This window comes from Rattus norvegicus, chromosome 8 (genome assembly GCF_021556685.1).
Source record: "Rattus norvegicus strain SHRSP/BbbUtx chromosome 8, alternate assembly SHRSP_T2T, whole genome shotgun sequence".
NCBI classification, from domain to species: Eukaryota; Metazoa; Chordata; class Mammalia; order Rodentia; family Muridae; genus Rattus; species Rattus norvegicus.
Genome location: NC_141541.1, coordinates 36,965,245 through 36,983,726, shown reverse-complemented (window position 1 = coordinate 36,983,726; position 18,482 = coordinate 36,965,245). Strand labels below are relative to the sequence as shown.

The 18,482-nt window shown below is 47.4% G+C and overlaps 1 protein-coding gene and 1 pseudogene across 10 annotated transcripts in view; both read right to left on the bottom strand.

The window, feature by feature from the left end:
- Window positions 1–2,178: 2,178 nt before the first annotated feature.
- On the bottom strand, window positions 2,179–2,755 carry LOC148004017 (ATP synthase F(0) complex subunit C1, mitochondrial pseudogene; annotated as a pseudogene).
- Window positions 2,756–7,009: 4,254 nt separating this feature from the next.
- Arhgap32 (Rho GTPase activating protein 32) overlaps window positions 7,010–18,482 on the bottom strand; it is a 257,921-nt gene continuing 246,448 nt past the window's right edge. For 6 of the 10 annotated variants that reach the window (XM_087561825.1, XM_087561827.1, XM_087561826.1 and 3 more), the window contains 4 exons: window positions 17,551–17,622; window positions 15,623–16,501; window positions 13,975–14,957; window positions 7,182–12,817 (listed from right to left, as the gene is read on the bottom strand). In XM_087561825.1, the coding sequence (XP_087417951.1) occupies window positions 10,568–12,817; window positions 13,975–14,957; window positions 15,623–16,501; window positions 17,551–17,622 (4,184 nt within the window). In that variant the 3' untranslated portion in view covers window positions 7,182–10,567. 10 annotated transcript variants of the gene reach the window in all.

The following is an 18,482-nucleotide window of genomic DNA, read 5'->3' as shown; positions in this document are numbered from 1 at the left end:
TGTGCTGACAAGACATGAACACAAAACAAACGAACAAGATTCATCCTTTCCACGGACAGTGGTCTGCTGCCTCCCGGCTGGCCAGGATGAAGGACGCTTGAGCATCTTCTTAATGCTTTGCAGTGGGCCCGATCATCCTTCCAACCATTGCACGGACTACTCCAGACCACTGCTTAACGCACAAGTGTAAGACTACATACAAGAAGGAGTAAGATAATCATCAAAAGACAATCCTATTGGGGGTTTGAGAGTGTAGGAGAGCATTTCAGACAGGGTGACTGAGGAAGCCATCTCCAAGGCAAAGAAGAAGAAGAAGGGCAACATCTGGGGCTGAGCCAGTGCTAAAGCTGAGAGGAAGGAAACGTGACATGTTTAGGGAAGAGCAATGGGCCCGTGAGACTGCTGTGACACATAAGAGGGAAGACAATCATACTTAGCTCTCAGACCAGCTCTCAGGAAAGATTTGCTAAGCTTTTCTCACTTCCCCAGGGCTGGAGCAAGGCTTCGTCGTCATTTCCAAAGGCCCCTCTACCTCCAGTGTATGGTCAGAAACTTGTAACTATAAGGCTAACTGTTCCTTTTTATGTGTATGGGTGTTCTGCCTGCATGTATGCTTGCACATGTATGAAGTGTTTGAGGAATCCAGAAGAAAGTATTGGATGCCCTGGCACTAGAAGTAGAGAAGTTTGTTGAGAAACACCACATATTTGCTCACTCAAAGAGCAGCGGAACTCTTAACTACTGAGCCATCTCTCCAGCCCTCAGAAACTGGGTTTGAGCCAGTGCAAAAGCATGAGAGAGAGAGAGAGAGAGAGAGAGAGAGAGAGAGAGAGAGAGAGACCCCACCACCAAGAGTGACACTGGTGGAATACAGTGCTGTCTCTAACCTGTCTTGGGTTTTAATCACTGCTATCAGGATGTCAAAACATGGTTCTTCGTGATGCTGTGTTTCCAGTGGGAAGACGGGTTGAATGGAATGAGACGAGAGGTGGCAGTACCATGTGTTGCTCCAAGCTCATGGACCTCTGCTCAGGCAAGCTCTCGGGGCACATTCCCAATGAATGGGAACCAGAATGGCTGGGAACCAGAATGGCTTACCTTATTTTGCTTCTGGAATGCATTTGTGTGCATGTGTGGGCACATGTCTAGCACAACGTGCAAGACAACAACTATCTGGCCTCAGCCTCTTTGTTCTCATGGTGCTGAAGAATTCTAGCTTGCATAACTGTGGGGTCAGAAAGATGAATGAGTTAATACTTATGTACACACAATACTTGGATAGCCCTGTACATAGTAACCGATCAATAAGCTATCAGTACTTTCAACGCTATCACTGCGCGCTGTTCTCTGGACAAGAATTTGTGTTAACCCTTGCAAAATCTGGAAGAATATATGCATATTTAAGGATAATGGGAAACACCCTAATCATTCACCAAGTTTTAACTCAGAATGGAGAGGAAGGCAAAGCCGTCTCTTTCTAGCATGTTTACACACACACACACACACACACACACACACCACACACACACAGACATACACACAGACACACCACACACACACACACACAGACACACCACACACACATACACACACACACCAAACATACACACACAGACACACCACACACACACACATACACACACCACACACATACACAGACACACCACACACACAGACACACACACACTACACACACACACACACACACCACACACACACACACACACACACACACACACACACACACACACACACACTTTCCCCCAGCAATCCACAAACTCATTCTGTCTGTGCTATGAATGAGCCGATGAACAATGGAGCCAGGAGTGGAGTACAAGCACGCAGATGCCTGCAGGAGAAAGGCATAGCTCTGAGGTCCAATTTCAATGCACAACTTATCAGATACAGAAAACACAGTTCTGACACAGAACATGGACACTGTTCCGGAGTCACACGATCATTAGTAAGGAAATAAAGGTTTTGCTGGAAAGCTAAAAAAAAAAAATAAGTATTTTTGGTATTTATTAAGACCTTGTAGCAAGCAATTGTATTGTTGGAAGGCTCACTGTGCTGACTCATCTTTACTAAATTATGCCTTGACATCTAATGCCAGAACACTTTTTCTTACAAAGTCTATTAGCCGTGCAAAAATAACAGCAATTATTTTAGAGAAGGGTCTTTTTATTTTATTATATTTTATTTCATTTATTTATTTTTTTATTTTAGAGAAATGTTGTTTGATGGTAATGCTCAGCACACTCCAGCATCAGGACTGGATGGAGTCAAAGCAGCAGGGACAGCCGGGTGACCCCATGGAGCCTCACACGGTGAAGAAGCTGAGGAAGGCGACCATCGAACAGAAGAGCCCATAGCCTCAGACAGGGCAAAGCCCAGGATGACATAGGAGAAGAGCTGCTGCCTGAGAGACGGTTTCTGACAGAGCCAATCATCAAGTTACCAAACTGTGCCAATGCCAGCCACACCAACTGCCAGCGGCCCCAGCACCAATAAATTTGGCTGCTGTGTGGATGTCTCGGGAAATAACACTGGTCTGGAATTCCCAGCTGGCCACGGAGAGGGGAGCTGCTGCAGGAAGGCTGTTTAGATGGGGCCTCTGGACACAGGCCTGATTACAGGAGCGGATCAGAACTGGAGAAATGAGCAGTGCCTTGGTGGTCTGCATTTTTCGATCTGCACTCCCACTCCCCTGCAGCCCCTGCTGGGCCCACGGCACACTCCCTGCTCAAGGTGACTGGAGACAGGGTCTTACATAGCTCTGCCTGGCATACAGTTCTCTATGTAGACTATCCTGGACTCAGAGAGGTTTACCTGTTTCTGCTTCTCAAGCATTTGGATTATAGGCTTGCACCGCCACCTCGCTCTTCCTTTTTGTCTGTGTGCACATTTATGTGTATTCGCCTACGTGGGGGTGGGGTGGGGGCCGAAAATCAACATTAGATTGATCTTTATCCCTCTCCACCTTATTTATTTATTTATTTTTTGAGACAGGGTCCCCCATTGATCCTGGAGCTTACAAATGTGGTTAGACTGATTAACCAGGAAATGCCTGTCTCCTCCCACCCTTAGGATCACAGGCACTTGCTCCATGCACAGCATTTTACATGGGTGCTGGGGATCCAAACTGAGGTCCGCAGGTTTGTGCATCGAGCACTTTAGCTATCGAGCTATCTATTCCCCAGCACACCAGCTCCTTTCCTCTATGACTGATAGAAAATAAACTGTGAGTACAACTGAAATGAATTAAAGCTTTCCAAGCAATTGTGTTAGCATAGGATGCCCCTCCTCCTTTTAGTCACTGTGTGCTGTTTCGCCGTTTCGGTGAACTCTGGCTCTAGTCACTTGCTCTCCCACTGTGCCCTTTAAAGAGGCGTGTGTAACTCGGTCCTGACAGAAACCGTTGGTAGATACCACACCTTACTGTCTAGAAATGAGAACCAGCTTAGCGAGTGATGTACACGTAGCTGCAGACGTGGCTGCAGTAAGGGGTTGGGAATTAGTACGCTGCATCCAGGTTTCAGCTAAAACCTGCTTTACCTGGAGCGTACACTGAGTGCAGAGTCTGAGTCTCAGCCCCAACCCTAGCTACCTATGTGACAGAGGCAAACTGTTGCCTCCTGAGTGCCTTGGCTTCAGCCATTCAACAGTAGCACAAGAAAAAAAAATATATCTAATGCTTACCACAATGCCTGCCACTTTTGAACAGCAGTTACTGGTAGCTTTAAAATATTGTCATGTTGCTCATAATTGACACACATGAAAAAGCAAATTATTTAATAGTCCTTATAAAAGCAACTTTTGGAAGAAATCAGCACAAGTTAGCTTGAGCTATTTCTGTATTCCACACATACTATTTGGAATAGTTTGACTGGCTAAACAGCAAGTACGTCCTACTTACACTTCCTAGCCAATTTAAAGACTCACACCAGAAAGACATAACTGTGCAAACACAGGAGGGAGCACCAACAGCCGTCAGCAGTCTTGTGTTGTTTTAACTTTTTTTTTTAGAGAGAACTTACAATCTGGTCACTGTCAGAGAAATTATAAAGAAATCTGGTTCAAGGGGAATTAATAGTCAACTTTCCACTACCGTGACAAGACACCTGAGTTAATCCAATTATATTGAGGAAAGGCTCACTCTGACTTGACAGCTTTAGGAAGGTCAGTCTATGGCCCACACTGGCCGTTGCTCATGGGACTGCAGTGCCACAGTACACCATGATGAATTGTGTGGGAGAAGATGCCTGTTAGGCTCCCCGGTGGCCAGGTAGCAAAAAGAAGAGCAGGTGTCCTAAATACCCTCTTTTCAAAACGATCCTAATGAACTTCCTTCCATGAAGCCCCACTTCTTAAAGGTCCCACCTCTGATGAATAAAGAAATAGGCTGGAGCCCAAGTACATGTGGCCCTTAGAAAACATCTCGGATCTAAACTCTAGCACTCAGTATTCCTAAAGCAATGGGAAACCAAGTTGTGAGCCAAGAAATGATAGTTAGTTCCTGTGGTGAGAAAACCTGTGAACCAGGCTGCCTTAACCAGCACTCAGCCTTGACACCGGAACCCCCCCGAGAGGCCACCAACTCTCTAGTTTACTGAGGCTGACGCCAGGCCTATGTGTTAAACTGCTAGTCACTCTAGCTTTTTAGGTGATTATTATGGATTAGACATTTTGAGAATGTCTGAGAAACTTTTTTTTAAATTGATATATACAAAACATTAGTTGAAAGAACCTGTGAATTCCTTGTTCTTTAATGTGGGTGTCAATGTGGCCTACAACATGTGTCTGTGTGTGTGTGTGTGTGTGTGTGTGTGTGTGTGTGTAACGTGTGTGTGTGTGTGTGTGTGTGTGTGCGCGCGAGCGCGCCAGAGGTCAGTGCTGGGTGTTTTCTTGGATCACTCTCCACCTTGGAGACACTCTCGCTGAACCTAGAACTCAACAATTTAGTCAGGCGGTATAGCCCATGAACATCAGGGGTTTTGCCTGTTCCCTCAGCCACCTCTAGCCGTTATCCGGAACTTTTTTATTCATGGACACGGGAAATGCAGTGTCTCCAACCACACGGCACCCTCACTTCCCAAACCTCCTCCCATCTGCCCCCACCTCTTCAAGACCTCATTGCCACCGCTCAATAAAGAGTTGCCACGGCTGGTGACCAAAGCCTTTGGCTGATACAAACATCAGAAGAACATTTCAGATCCCAACTGTCTTGAGGGCTCCCAAAGTCACCACTGCACCATAGGGGAGTAATTTGTTTTGAAGCAAGCCGGCATCATAGTCTGTGGTTTAAAATATGCTTTGGAAAGAGTCTAGAATATTTAATAAAGGGCTGCCGAGATGTCTCAGCAGGTTAAGCCTGATGAGTTTGATCCCCGGAACTCCCAAGATGGGAGCAAATGACTTCCCCTATACCTGTGATGTGCTGTGGTGTACACACACACACACACACACACACATACACACACACATACACACACAGAGATAGAGACAGACAGACAGACGCACACAGACACATACACGCAGACACATACACACAGAGATAGAGACAGACAGACAGACACACAGAGACAGACACACACACACACACAGACAGACAGACACACAGACAGACACAAAGAGAGAGATAGCGACAGACACACAGACTGACACACACACACAAAGAGAGAGATAGCGACAGACAGACACATACACAAAGGCACACACACACACAGAGACAGACAGACAGACAGACACATACACACAGACACACATGGATAGAAAATATGAAACAGGGGCTGGGGATTTAGCTCAGTGGTAGAGCGCTTACCTAGGAAGCGCAAGGCCCTGGGTTCGGTCCCCAGCTCCGAAAAAAAGAACCAAAAAAAAAAAAAAAAAAAAGAAACAAAGATGTAAAATAAATTAAGTCTCATTCTTTTTAGGAAGCATGTTCTCACAACATGGAAAGTATGCCCAAGGGTCTTATAATCTTGGTGTTTGCACGTACCCTAGGTTCCTCTGCAGTGAGTAAACACTGCAGTAAACTGTACCTTTTTTAGAGCAACACAAATGACTAAAACCTCAAACACTGACACTGCGAGTGACCATCATGTCCCAACCAATACTCACTTTGGTGAGGTAAGTCCTGTATTTTCATCAACACGAAGGAAAGTTGGTAATAAGACAATTGGAGGGACAGACACTGAGAACATGCAGTGTGAATGTCCTGTCTTTCCTGTCATCTCCTCTGACCTGTTTCCATGGAAACACTACTCAGGTCTGGGTAGTCTGTTGGAGATGCTATCTTTTTGCTTCATTTGGAGTGTGGTGTCCCAGCATAAATGATGGATTGTCAGGGGCACCCAGAACATGTAGGAAACTCCCCAGTGCAGGGGAAAATGGGGCAGAGCTCCGACAAGCTTTCAAGAATGACTTTTAACTTACAGCCCACAGGAGAAGACTCGCCTTTGGTAGTTGGTTATTAAGGCTTTTTCCCCAAATCTTGCTGACAGTGAACCACACTGACCTGTCAGACAGCTAGCTGCATGACTCACTTCTCTGAAGCCCTGTTTGCACTGGGTGAGCCTTGGCCAGCTTGCCACAGGGAACTGAGTCTAGAGGATGATTGTTTTCTGGTTTCTCACTCTGAACACAGGATGTCGGAGATGTGTTGTAAGAATATGAAGGCATGTGTTTTTCATTCCAACTACCCTTTTGGAGGATTCTTCAAAGCCAGGTTGAGTTTCCTGAGGACTACATACTGGGTGTCAGGCAGCAGAAGACAGTAGGTCCCTTAGGGAAGCCCTAAGGTGCTGTCTGCTTAGCCTTTCCAGAACTCATAGATGTGTGTGAGCTGAGAGGAACGTAGCCAGACAGCACACCGCGGCTCAGCTGATAACCTGTCTGACCTAACAGGCCGTGTGATACGAACATCTAGTCCAAACACCCCAATATACTACCCCATGTATTTCATCTTAAGCCATACTAGGTCAAAAAGGAAACACATACACGAAAAGTCTGCTTTAACCTGAAATAATTCTGTTGATATTGGAATTGCTTTCAGTGGGACATTTGCTTTAAACCACAAGATATCTCCATGTCAGGTACAAAAATCCCTTCTTCCCCCACCCACCCACCCACCCACCCCAGCCAAACAAACAAGGAAACAAACAAAACCCCAAACCCACAACTCAGTTTCAAATAAGTTTGGAAGAAATGAGACTGTAAATATTTACACAGGGGGCAAGAAGTAAATCACAAAACTATTTACAAAAATACACAAGCTTATATATGCATTAACAATTTTACACCAGTTCACAAAAATATTAAAACATAAAAAAAACACTATATAAATTAAAGAACTCAAAGGTATGATCTAAGACTTCCTAGGATGCTTCTCTCATGCAGGTCATGGTTGAAAAATCAGGTTTTGCTATCTCAGAATCTAAACTGTAAAAACAATCATTTTTTTTTAAACCTCTGAACATTAACAGTACTAATCAATCAGATAAGGAAAAGACCCTCTGTGCACACCAACTTTATCTTGCACACATTAAAATACATCATTCTTGACATTTCCATAACACACGGTACTGACGATCACATGCCTCTAACCATTTGGAAGTAACTTTCTGACACGCTTCAGCTTTCTCTATTACTTTCTTGCACTCTCTGCTCGGGTGACAAATTTGCCAACTTACTGAATGGGTGACCAACAGGGCTGGAACAGAGAAATGGACTTTACGGGATCCTTCTCTCGAATTCACTGCTGCTTCCAAACCTACAGCCGGCTCTCCTACCTGTTCACCTTCCAGGTCCCTCCTCTGCACAGGATGAGTCTTGGGGTTTGTTTTTTAAACCTGACCCTACATTTTAAAAACTGTTTTACCGCTGTAAGAAATGTGCAGGCCCTGCCCTCGGGACTGTCCCAGGGACTTCTCCAAACAGCATTTAAAATACGTGGATGTATGTTTTAAAAGAAACTGAATCCAGTAAGAAATAAGGCTCAGATTAGATTTATTAGTAAGAACATGATGCCCCCGGAGCGTTTAGCTGAGCTCCCAGACTGCTATCTAGGAACGACTACTTTCTAACCAAAAAAAAGAGAAAAAAATGTGGAACTTCGCCCAAGAGATAAGATCTGGAGACGTGGCTGCAAAACTTCCAGTGGGGTGAGATTATGTTTAATGTGTAAGGCAGCTCCACTTCTGTGACCATGATGCTCCCACCAACACGTGAAAATAACATTCAGTTCCTGTGTTTGTGAAGTCACGCAGAGGCGGACGACACTGAGGTAACCTGGCTCACAGTGATTTGCCATCCGACTCCTGCCTCCCCACGGTGTTAGAGAAGCGCGTGGGCACGGCTGTTGGAACAGCTGAATCCCAAGCTAAGGCTGGTGCTGCGTACGGTAGGAAACTCTAGACTTCGTCTAAAGTGCGTTTTCATACTTACACCAATAATCTGAATTATCATTCTATCTTTAAAATATTCTTCTGGCCTTTCTAAACCCAAAGGGTGTTATTGATAAAGAAATTGTTCTAAGGGATCAACCTTAGCATTTATAAAAGAGACTTTAGTTTCGGGAGTAAACAGTATCTGTGACAAACGAATTCACAAATATGGAGAGTGGCCTAGACCTTGTAGCACTTCTCTTCAGGTGAGGCCTGAAGTCACTGAAGCTCCTTGTCTCACTGCCTGTGGTGATGGCCTCTGTCCCCGAGCTGCGCTGCTAAGGACAGTGTTTCGGGCTGGTATGGTCTTCAAGAGGCAATGAGTTGCCACCTTGACAAAAAAGATGACCAGGGCTAAAAAAAAATAGTGTCTGCCAACGTTCCACACACCTGCATTCTGCATGCCAGGCAGAAGCACCCATCGAGGTTCTGGACACTCTGACAGTCAGGTCTGTGCGTTTAATGCAGACGCCTACGCTCCCACAGGCCTTTGCATGTATTGGTGTTTCCAGATATCTGCTTTGAACTTCACTGTACCCCGCTGGTCAATGTGGAAATCAAACCTTGAAGACTATCTCCAAATAGGAATGTGTTCTTAAAACTTTACTTCTAAATAGATACCCTTAAAAATGCAGCTATGTGGTTTAATTACAAAGACTGCCATGAATCTAGTCTTTCACAATTTCACAGCAGTGACAGCAGCAGGATTTTAGCCTCTTACAGACTTCTCCCTTGGCTCTAAAGAAAAGATAATCCCATCCTAAAAGGCCAGAGCAGCAGCCATCCAGTAAATGGAATGATGTTTCCTACAGAGTATTTAAAAGATACAAACACACAAAACTCAAGTATTAACGTGACTTATGGAATGACATGCCGATCTAACTCATTCTAAACACGGGACTGCCTTACCCGTCTCTGCTCTCTAGGGTGGGATGGGACAAGAAAAGCAGAGGGAAGCTGGGCCAGAGAGGTCCCCTGACCCAAGCCCAATAAGGAATGCAACTTTCAAAAGAAAGTCCTGGGTAGTCACATGTTTGACATGTCTAGAGAGTTAGAACTATTCTGAAATGCTGGTGTTGGTGACAAATGTGGCGGCGGGGATCCTGTGACCACACAACGGAGGGAGTCAAACCATGACTCCCAGAATGCCAGTGGATGAGACGGGACTGTACACTCAGGGACGATGAGCAATGTGCGGTTTCCTAACAGTTTGTAGGGATTTTACAAATTCCCAGGGAATCTGTACTCTACGTTAGAAACATAATAACACTTACAATCCCTAAGAATTTTTATTTATCCAGTTAGACCATGCTGGTCCTTTCTTCCTGTGAATATTTTGGATTTAGAACCAACAGGATGACTACTTTCCTGGCACTAAAGTGTGCGGGGTCTTCTTGTGGGCCGTGCGGGTGGGTAGCACAGGGAAAGCACTAGTGATACTGTTACTAGCAGAGTTCACTGCCAGCAAAGGATGAAGCTCACGCCAGACTTGCTACTAATGGTGACGTGGCACTAAGTGTTGAAAACCCTAATTCCTTTACCTTTTAATCTGCTAGCAGTCTAAGTGGTGTAGTTCAAGGATTGGGGTGCTTTTGTCCTCTCTAATTTGGAATACTAGACTCCACTGTGGACAGATAATGAAAGCAGAACAGAGTGGAGAGTCCACCTGGGCAGGCTACATGGCCCCATGCAGGGCAGTGGGAACACAACAGGAAATGCAGAAACCCACCAGGAAATAGAGGCAAATGGCTCTGAGCCAGGTTGCAAGTACTAAGAAGGAAGGTCAGAGCTGAACTCAGTGGGTGGAAGGCAGGTTCTCAGGGTCCCACAGATCAGCCCTATAGAGCGAGTAGGGTCTGCGTGGAGGATTTCTTTACTAGGCTTTCAGCACAGCACTTTACAACCATCCAGATCTCTTTAAGGACAAACAACACAGCCTATAGATGGATGAGGCAGTAATGAGTGGGAGGGGAAGGTGGTGATTTATTTTTATTATGCTTCTTTCGTGTGGCCAGGGGGTTTGTAGCTTTTTTTTTTTTCATTAAATCTTTTTGGTTATTGAAAAAAAAATAGAACAGTCCACTGTCCAGCAGAGGCTGCTTCAACTCTATTGCTCCCGGGGCTCATTCTGCATGGATCTGCGTGTCAGGATGTGGCAAGGACAGCTCTGTAGGCAGGAAGGCCCCCTGACCCAACGCTGTGGCGTATGTCCTGCTCTGTGGATGGACAAAGCCAGAGGGCACATAGGCACCCATGCCTCCCCCTCCAAAGCCTCCTCGCTGGTGCTGGGGCAGGGAGTGGTAATCCTCCAGGTTATCGTACTGGGACACGACAGTCACACTGCTCTGGCGCTTGCTGTGTGTCTGATACGGGTACAGCATGCTGGGGTCCCTCTCCAGGTTCTGGGTGTGGTGGAGTTTGAGGCTGTGACTCCTCTCTGGCTTGGGGGGTGGGACTACAGACTGAGTGAAGTGCTCCTCCTCCTTGTAGCAGTCTCTGGAGTGTTTCTCGGGGGCCGGTGGCTGCCTGGCTCGAGGCCTGTCCACGTCTTTGGAAAGCCTCACTTCCTTGTGGTTCAGTCTTAGAGACTCCTGCCCTGACGTGACATATTTCCCAGAGTTATGGTAACTGTTTGGCTCAGAGGCGTCTGGCATCCCTTTGGACCCATAATCTAACTGGCCAGCTCCCTGGGGATATGGTGGTCCATTTTTTGACTCACATAACTGCCTATGGCTTGCTTCCTGGTGCGCCCTGTGCTCTGGGAGGCTACAACCCATATCGTGAAGCTTTCTGTTCCTAAGGCTGCTCTGCTTCTGTGGGAGGGATGGCTTTTCTACCTGTTGGCTGCCATACCCTCCATGATGGTGGGCTCTGTCAAATTCGGACTCTGGGTGCTTCCTGTAGAAACGCTCATCCCCCTCGGGGCTGACGGCCTTGGCTGGGTGCCGCCCCTCCTTCCCCTCTGCCACAGAGAGAAGTCCAGTTTTCCCAGGATCTGATTTGCTGCGTAGATGGATGACGTAGATCCCTCCCAAGTCGTCCTGCACAGCCGGTGCCATGTTGTCGTACTGAGACATGATGGGCCCTTTCACCTTCTGCCGTGCTCGACTCTCTCTGCGGATGGACTGCATGCGGTATTTTTCCATGTCCTCAAGGTCCCACGAGGTGTACGTGTGCTTTACATCAGCAGTGGGGGGCATATTGACCACGTTATGGTCATTGCTGGAGAAATAGCCAGTTGCACTGGCCCGTGGGCGTGGAGGCAAAGCGGCGTAATTGTACGCGTTCTTTCCTTGCAGCCTTGGATTGTAGAAAGCAAAATCCCGATTGGACAGGCGGTGGAGGGGCCTCAGTTGGACCGTGCCGTAGGCATCGACGTCACACAAGGCCCCTTCAGGACTGTAATAGGAGCTCGAGGAGCTGGAGTACGGACTATACCGATAGTGGACCCGTCCATTCTCAAAGTAAGGCTGAAGCTGTGTTACGTGATAATCTGAGCGGGCCTGGGAGGACTGGTATGGCTTATACTGGTAGACTGGCCGTGGGCAGTAGGCTGGTTCATCATCTGGGGGAACTTCTGTCCGTGAAATGGGAACAGAGCGGATCATGGAAGGCGGGGGCGCGTGGAGGGACTGTACTCTCCGGATGGTAGGGTAAGGTAGAATGTCTTCAGGGCAACAAGGATTCCTAACTGAGGAGCCCAGAGAAGAGACATACTCCACCCGGCTACACGGCTTGGAGTGGTGTCCAGACATGCTTCTCCCCGGTGCCACGTAGGTGTTATAGCGAGGACCCATGGATGCCGGTGGCTCTGATCGGGTGCCATACACCTGGTGTGGCTCCAACTTGTTGTGGTGTGGAGGTACACTCTGGGGGCGAAACTGGCAGTTTGGAGTCATATTGAAATGCAAACAGTTTTCTGGACCAAAGGGCTCTGTGGTGACATCAGGCCTAGCAAAGGAGGAGTAGGCTATCTTCTGAGAAGCATGCTTAGGCTGCGCGATGGGGGGTGGCAAAGGCAACACATCATCCGCGGAGGCTGACGAAGGGACAAAGGAGTGGTAATTTGAACTGTTGTTGGCTTCTGCCGCACTGGAGTGCATGGCGGCAGCCATCTTGCTTTCCACTGTCCGTGTTGGAGGGACGGGGGCAGCAAAGCCACAGGAATGGCCAGGAAATGTCTCAGCACGCAGGTGGAGTGGCGGGGCCCTGCTGCTTTCCCGAACCTTCTCAGGCAGTCCCGGCTGGGCAGCAGAGATGGCCATGGGACACTGGGCAGCAGCACTGCCATCACTGACAAAGATGGGTGCAGGATCAGCCATGGCTCGCGGCTCAGGTGGCCTCTCTGGAGCTGGAGCTGCTCCCTGGACCTGCTGAAAGACAGCGGTGTTAACAGTCTGCTGCTTAACACCCACCCCTCGGAGCCCAGTGCCAATGCTTTCATAAAGGGCAAACCCTGGCTATTTGGGTGACAGCCTGAACTTTGCCCGAGCTCTGCGGTTACACTGAACCTGATCCGTGGCCGGAAAAAGAGTATCTGTGTGGCTAAAGGTCCGCCATTACCTGTGGAGTCGTGTGCAGTGTTTGCTATCTCGTGCTAGGGTTTAAATGTGAGGAGAGGCTGCCTACAATGGCATCTTAACATGCAGAACCAGTTACAGGATTAGCCGAAAACCGAGCTGGGCCTAAAAGTCAATATCCTGCCTATTGGTGTCAGTACCGAGAAGATTTTATTTAATGAAAGCCACTGATTTTATCAGCTGGCAGGAGTTTCAGGGTGATGTGGTTCCGCACGGCAGGCAGTTTTAAACCTTCAAACACAGGGAGGAGTTTCACAGTGGCTTGTCTGCAGTGGCAGCAAGTCGGGGTCTCCTGCCTCTGCGTTCTGTCCATCCTGCTCGTGGGCCCACCGATTAAATACACTGTCCCTGAGAAGTAAGTACCACGCCCTTTAGGAAGAATTTAGCTCCTTTTGGTTAAGGTTAGCACAAAACCTGTGGTGCTTTTATCTATTTAAGGAGGAATTAGGAAAACACTGTGGCATTCTGTACCTAACATTCCCTCCCAAAGCAGGCATTCTAACTATGCAACACAGCTGGTTACAGCAGAAAAACAAAAATAACAAAAACTCCAAGATATCCTCACTCCTTATACTTCTGAAAGCCCTGGAGAATGAAGTACTTTTAATACACAGACATCAAGGGTCTGCACTGGGGTGGTCACATGACTCACCCTGTCATGTGACCAGTGAGGGACCGGGTAAGGAAACTGACTACTGCAGCCCTGGGTTCCCTTTGGTCTGACCTGTCAGTGCTTCCGGAAGGAAAAGCAGCAAGCACGGTTAAGCTGCAGTCCCCAGGGCTGCTATGTCTTTACCACAAGGCCAATAGCCAGGCAAAGATCTTCAGCTTCAAATGGCAGCTATTTCATGGAAACCTGCTACCTGACTGAAACGTATCTGACTGAAAGATCCTACCAAAAATACCTTTGGGAATAATATAGTACGTCACCGACTTCCTCTCGGTCTTACCTTGTGGGAATTATTCACTCCTATACTTGGTGCTTCTTGTACCTGCCCCACACCTGGTGGCTGCTCTGTAGGCCTCTGGGAAGGAGGTGGGGGGAGGGGCCGGTTAGTTCTGTGCGCTCGCTGAAGGGTGGCAGCCACAAAATCAGCAGCAGTGGGCTGTTCAGCCATGGCCCTGCTGGCCTCTCTGGTGCTCGTTTCGGCTCTTGGTGGAGTTGTCATCATATATGCCATGGTGGCTGTGCTGGTATTCTCTTCAGGGGACCCAGAAAGAGGGTGGGCTTTGTCCCTAGGCAAAGTAGAAGGCATGGGAGATTTTTCTGTAAGTTCTGAGGAATGGTGGGGTTTATCCATACTGGTACCAAGATAAGAGAGGGGCTGGTCTCCACTGGAGAAATGAAGTGGAGACTGGCCCTGCCCCACAAAGGAGACAGTGGACACGCTGGTCTTCCCAGCGTGGTCTTCAGGGAAACTTCCATGACCGTCAGACTTCTCTGAGTCTGCTAAGGGAGCTGAAGTGCTTCTAGCCTTTTCTGGATCCCCAGATAAATGGTTTCGATGTAGCGAATTCCCTATTAAGTCTACTTGGTGGAGTTGCTCCCCAGAGTCAGTTGTGTTGGGGTGGGTGGGACCTCCCATAGCTGCTGTCTCTGGGAGAGGCTGGTCACAATTTCCAAGTCCATTGATCTGCAGGTGGAACTGCTCTGCTGGTCGGTCCGTTTGGAAATAGGTTTTATCTAGAGTAACGCTAGAGTAGGAACTAGGCAGTTTCTCTTCAGATGTAGCGACTGCCATGTCTCCATAACTAGTGCACCCAGCCTGGGAAGGCCCTGGTCTCTTCAGTGTCTGCGTTGAGGCTTGCTGTGCAGACTCAGCTAATGCTAGTGCCAACATTCGGGCCACATTTTTCGGAGGCGGTGGTGGTGGGATAAGAGAGACTGAACTGACAGGAACGGGATCCTGAGGGGGGTCATGGGTAACTGCTCCTAGTGGGAAATTGGGAAAAAAAATTAGAATGAAAAGGTAGCTTATGTTACCCTACACGGAAAGCCAAACACTCCCCATGTGATCACTAAAAACAGGTGCCTTCCATATTTAAAAATGGTAATCCATGATCTTCTATCCCACATGCAAATGCTGCTGAAAACACATCTGGTTCAAAAGAGAAACTAACAGTGTTTAAAGGATGCAAGTCCTCTTGAACTGCTACAAAGGGTGGAGGGGAAGCAGGCCTCCACCTGACTTAGAAAAGGCCACTTAAAGTACAAGCTTCCAGCGCTAAGACTGTGATAATATTCTTACACTGACAGTGTAGGCTGGCTTGTTAACTTGTAAGGCTAGAATACAATATGCATTAGAAGAGAAAACAGAATCAAGAGCTACACAGTTGTGCAAAAATTATCCATGAATTCTGACTGTCCAGAGAGTTAAGGGGTCCTCTGTGAAGGTTCGAAGCAGGACCACGGGCCCTTTGGGGAGTTTTGTTTGACTCATTTTAGTTTCGGGCTTTGAGCCCTCAGCACCATTCAGAAAAACATTCTCTTTGATTCTAGCCTAGCTGTTGAGAAGGCTCTCTTAAAAGGCACAGACGGCACACAGGACGGAAGACCCCTTTTAACTTAGAGAAGGAACGGAGGAGAACGAACGGTACCTGTCTGACTCTGTCCAGAAGGTACAGCCTTGCTCTGACTGCTCGAGACAGGCCGCTCCTCTGTCCCTGGCAACTCTACTTCTTCAGCTGCCCCCTGCTCCTGGGGCTGTGCTTCTGGTTCACACCTCTCCTGTGCCTCTCTCTCACCTGGTTTCATCTTTCCTAGCTGGGTGGGGGATCTATTTATGACATCTCTTTCTTCCACACTTTTGTCCCAAGATGGAGGTGATGCATTCTGAGATACAGTGTTGGAGACGGTGCCGATGACTTCCGACACCCGAGGTGGAAGAGTCACAGAAATGGGCTCAGATATGTTCATGGAAGGAGATTTGCTTAGCTTCCGTCCAATCTTGGGAGAGAAAGCATAAACAACCTTTTCTGTAAATGAAGATGGCTTAGAAGACTTGTCCTCAGTGGGGCTCAAGTCCAGAGTGAAAAACGGACTCAGTTTCTCCTGGACTGGGGACACGGGTTCCGAACTTGCGGTGCTTCCTGGAGTCTGTGACTGGCTCCCACCTGCTTCCACATCCTTCTTGCTGGCACCAAGTTTATCCCTGGTGAACCCTAATGAATCCAGGAAGGAAGCACCACTCTCCAGACACTCGGACTCAGCCTTCGGAGGACTACATTGAAATGACATCGGATCGAAGTCCAGACTGGCCACTCCAATGTCTGGTGGACTCAAGTCGACATCCTCAGCGGAATGAGGAGACACGAGAGCTGGGATGTGGAGCAGCCCTACTTCCTCCTCACTCTCATTGTCGTGGGGCAGATTGTCATAGGAATTGCACCGGTTCCCCAGCACTTCTCCATTGAAGGAGGCAGAGAGCGCATCACTGCTGGACCTGGGTCTTCTAGGTCTGAACAGCTTGGAATCACCTAGTGAAAATGGACAACAATGTCAGGGCGTGAATGTCCCAGGACACAGCACCACAGCAGCCACCTACCTAGTACAGTAGTAATAGCGCACAGGGTAAGACAATTGCAACCTTAGTTTTTCTTCCCATGAACTGCGTCTGGGTGTACAAATGTCAGTTACACTTGTGGTAAGAGAAGGTCTAAATAGAACACAATTAACAAGCATGTGCACGACAGCTGATCCACACCCCGGGTAAGAAAATGGCAGGGGACTCTTGGATTATGACTTCAACATTGACACTTGGTCTGATTTGGGCCAGCTTTCCCCTTTCTTTGTGTCTTATTTTATCACTGGCCTCATGTTTGACTTGCATAGTAGAAATCATCACTTAAAATAGCACTTTGAGTATCAAACAGTAACAAACGGTTGTTTATTATGGAGAAATATCCTTAAGAAGAAACAGTATTTCTTCCTAATTAAAAAGTATTTACACACATTAAGAAAGCACTCTATTCACACACTTAAAATACTTCCACTTTTTTTCCCCCGAGAACAGGTTTTTTGCTTTTCAAGCTAATCCCAGTGGCACAGCTTAGCACAATACTTACTTTCAGAAAGTTGGCTTCTGAATTGTAATTTATGCTGTAACCACACCTCCCTCCAGTGTCTGCCAGGAGATGTTGGTCCCCTTTGCAGGCAGACTCACTCTAAGTTCTCAGCTCTAACAACTAATGACCCACGAAGACCACCCACCATCAATTAACAAGTGAGTCTCGAAGCCACCGCTCCTGTCTCCAAATCTAAAGGAAACAGTGACACTCACTTTGAAGCATTGACAAATATAAATGTTTGCTTTCATTTCAAACATTTCAGCCATTTTACATAAACAGTGTTCGTGCCAGAATACCACACCATATTAAAGTATCCACGAGTGAGTTTTAACTGAACCGTACTCAGTGCCACTAGTCCTGGAAGTGGTATTTCATCGTCTTCTTGCTAAGTGCATACTCATAAAACTGCTGCATACATGTGCTTTTATGCAACCCACCCCAGGGCGCTTCAGTCTTACCATCAACTGCATGGAGAGAAGTAAGAGACTCCTCACTTTTAGCTGAGCGGAGGGTTCCTTCTGCTCTGCCACCTAAATAGTGAAAGCAAACAGAGTAAAACCTGCCATTACCAAGGACTGTGCAGTTAAAGGGTTGGGGGTTTTTCCAAGCAACATCTGTATCTCCAAGTGTGATTAGCCGTGCACTCTGCAGTCATACTCAGCTTACCCTGTTATGTAATATGCTGCATTCATTATTCTGTTTCCCACGTGGAAAAAAAAAACCAAACTTCTTCCCAAAGCCTACAAACTTGAGCACAAAGGTGAACAAAAGATTCCTTTCCCGAAGACCAACTTGGTAACCTTGGGGGATGTCTTTACCGATTTTATTTTTATTCGTGTGGATGTGTTGTGCTTGTGAGTGTATTCCACGTGTGTGCCATTGACCTAGGAGGCCAGGGAGGGTAATGGATCCCTTGGAGTTTGAGTTCCAGGTGCTAGGAAGTGAACTCAGTCCTTTAGGAGAGTTTTCAGCCACTGAGCCACCCTTCCAGTCCCTCTGACGACGTCTTACAGTGGCCTCTCTCTTCAGTGATGGTGCCTTTGTTAAAAGAAAAGACAAAGGGAAACAGAGAAGGCAGCCCCATGAAGGCACAGGTAGAGGCTGGCACGGTGCTACCTAAAGGCAGAGATGCTGGGAACCAAAGGGGACAGACACAGACGAGACAGGAGGGCATCCCCCTGAGAACTTCAAGTGACTGCAGGTGAGGTGACAGCTGTCAGACTGTTTCCATACATGCTCCAGTCTCAATGTGTAGTAATTAGTAACAGCAGCCCCAGGAATAGCAGTTATTTTTACTGTATAACTTACCTGCTGAACTCCTATGTCTTTCTGACCCACTGGTGGCAAGCACTCCAAACTGCAGATACTTTGAGCTCCGTCTCTCACGCTC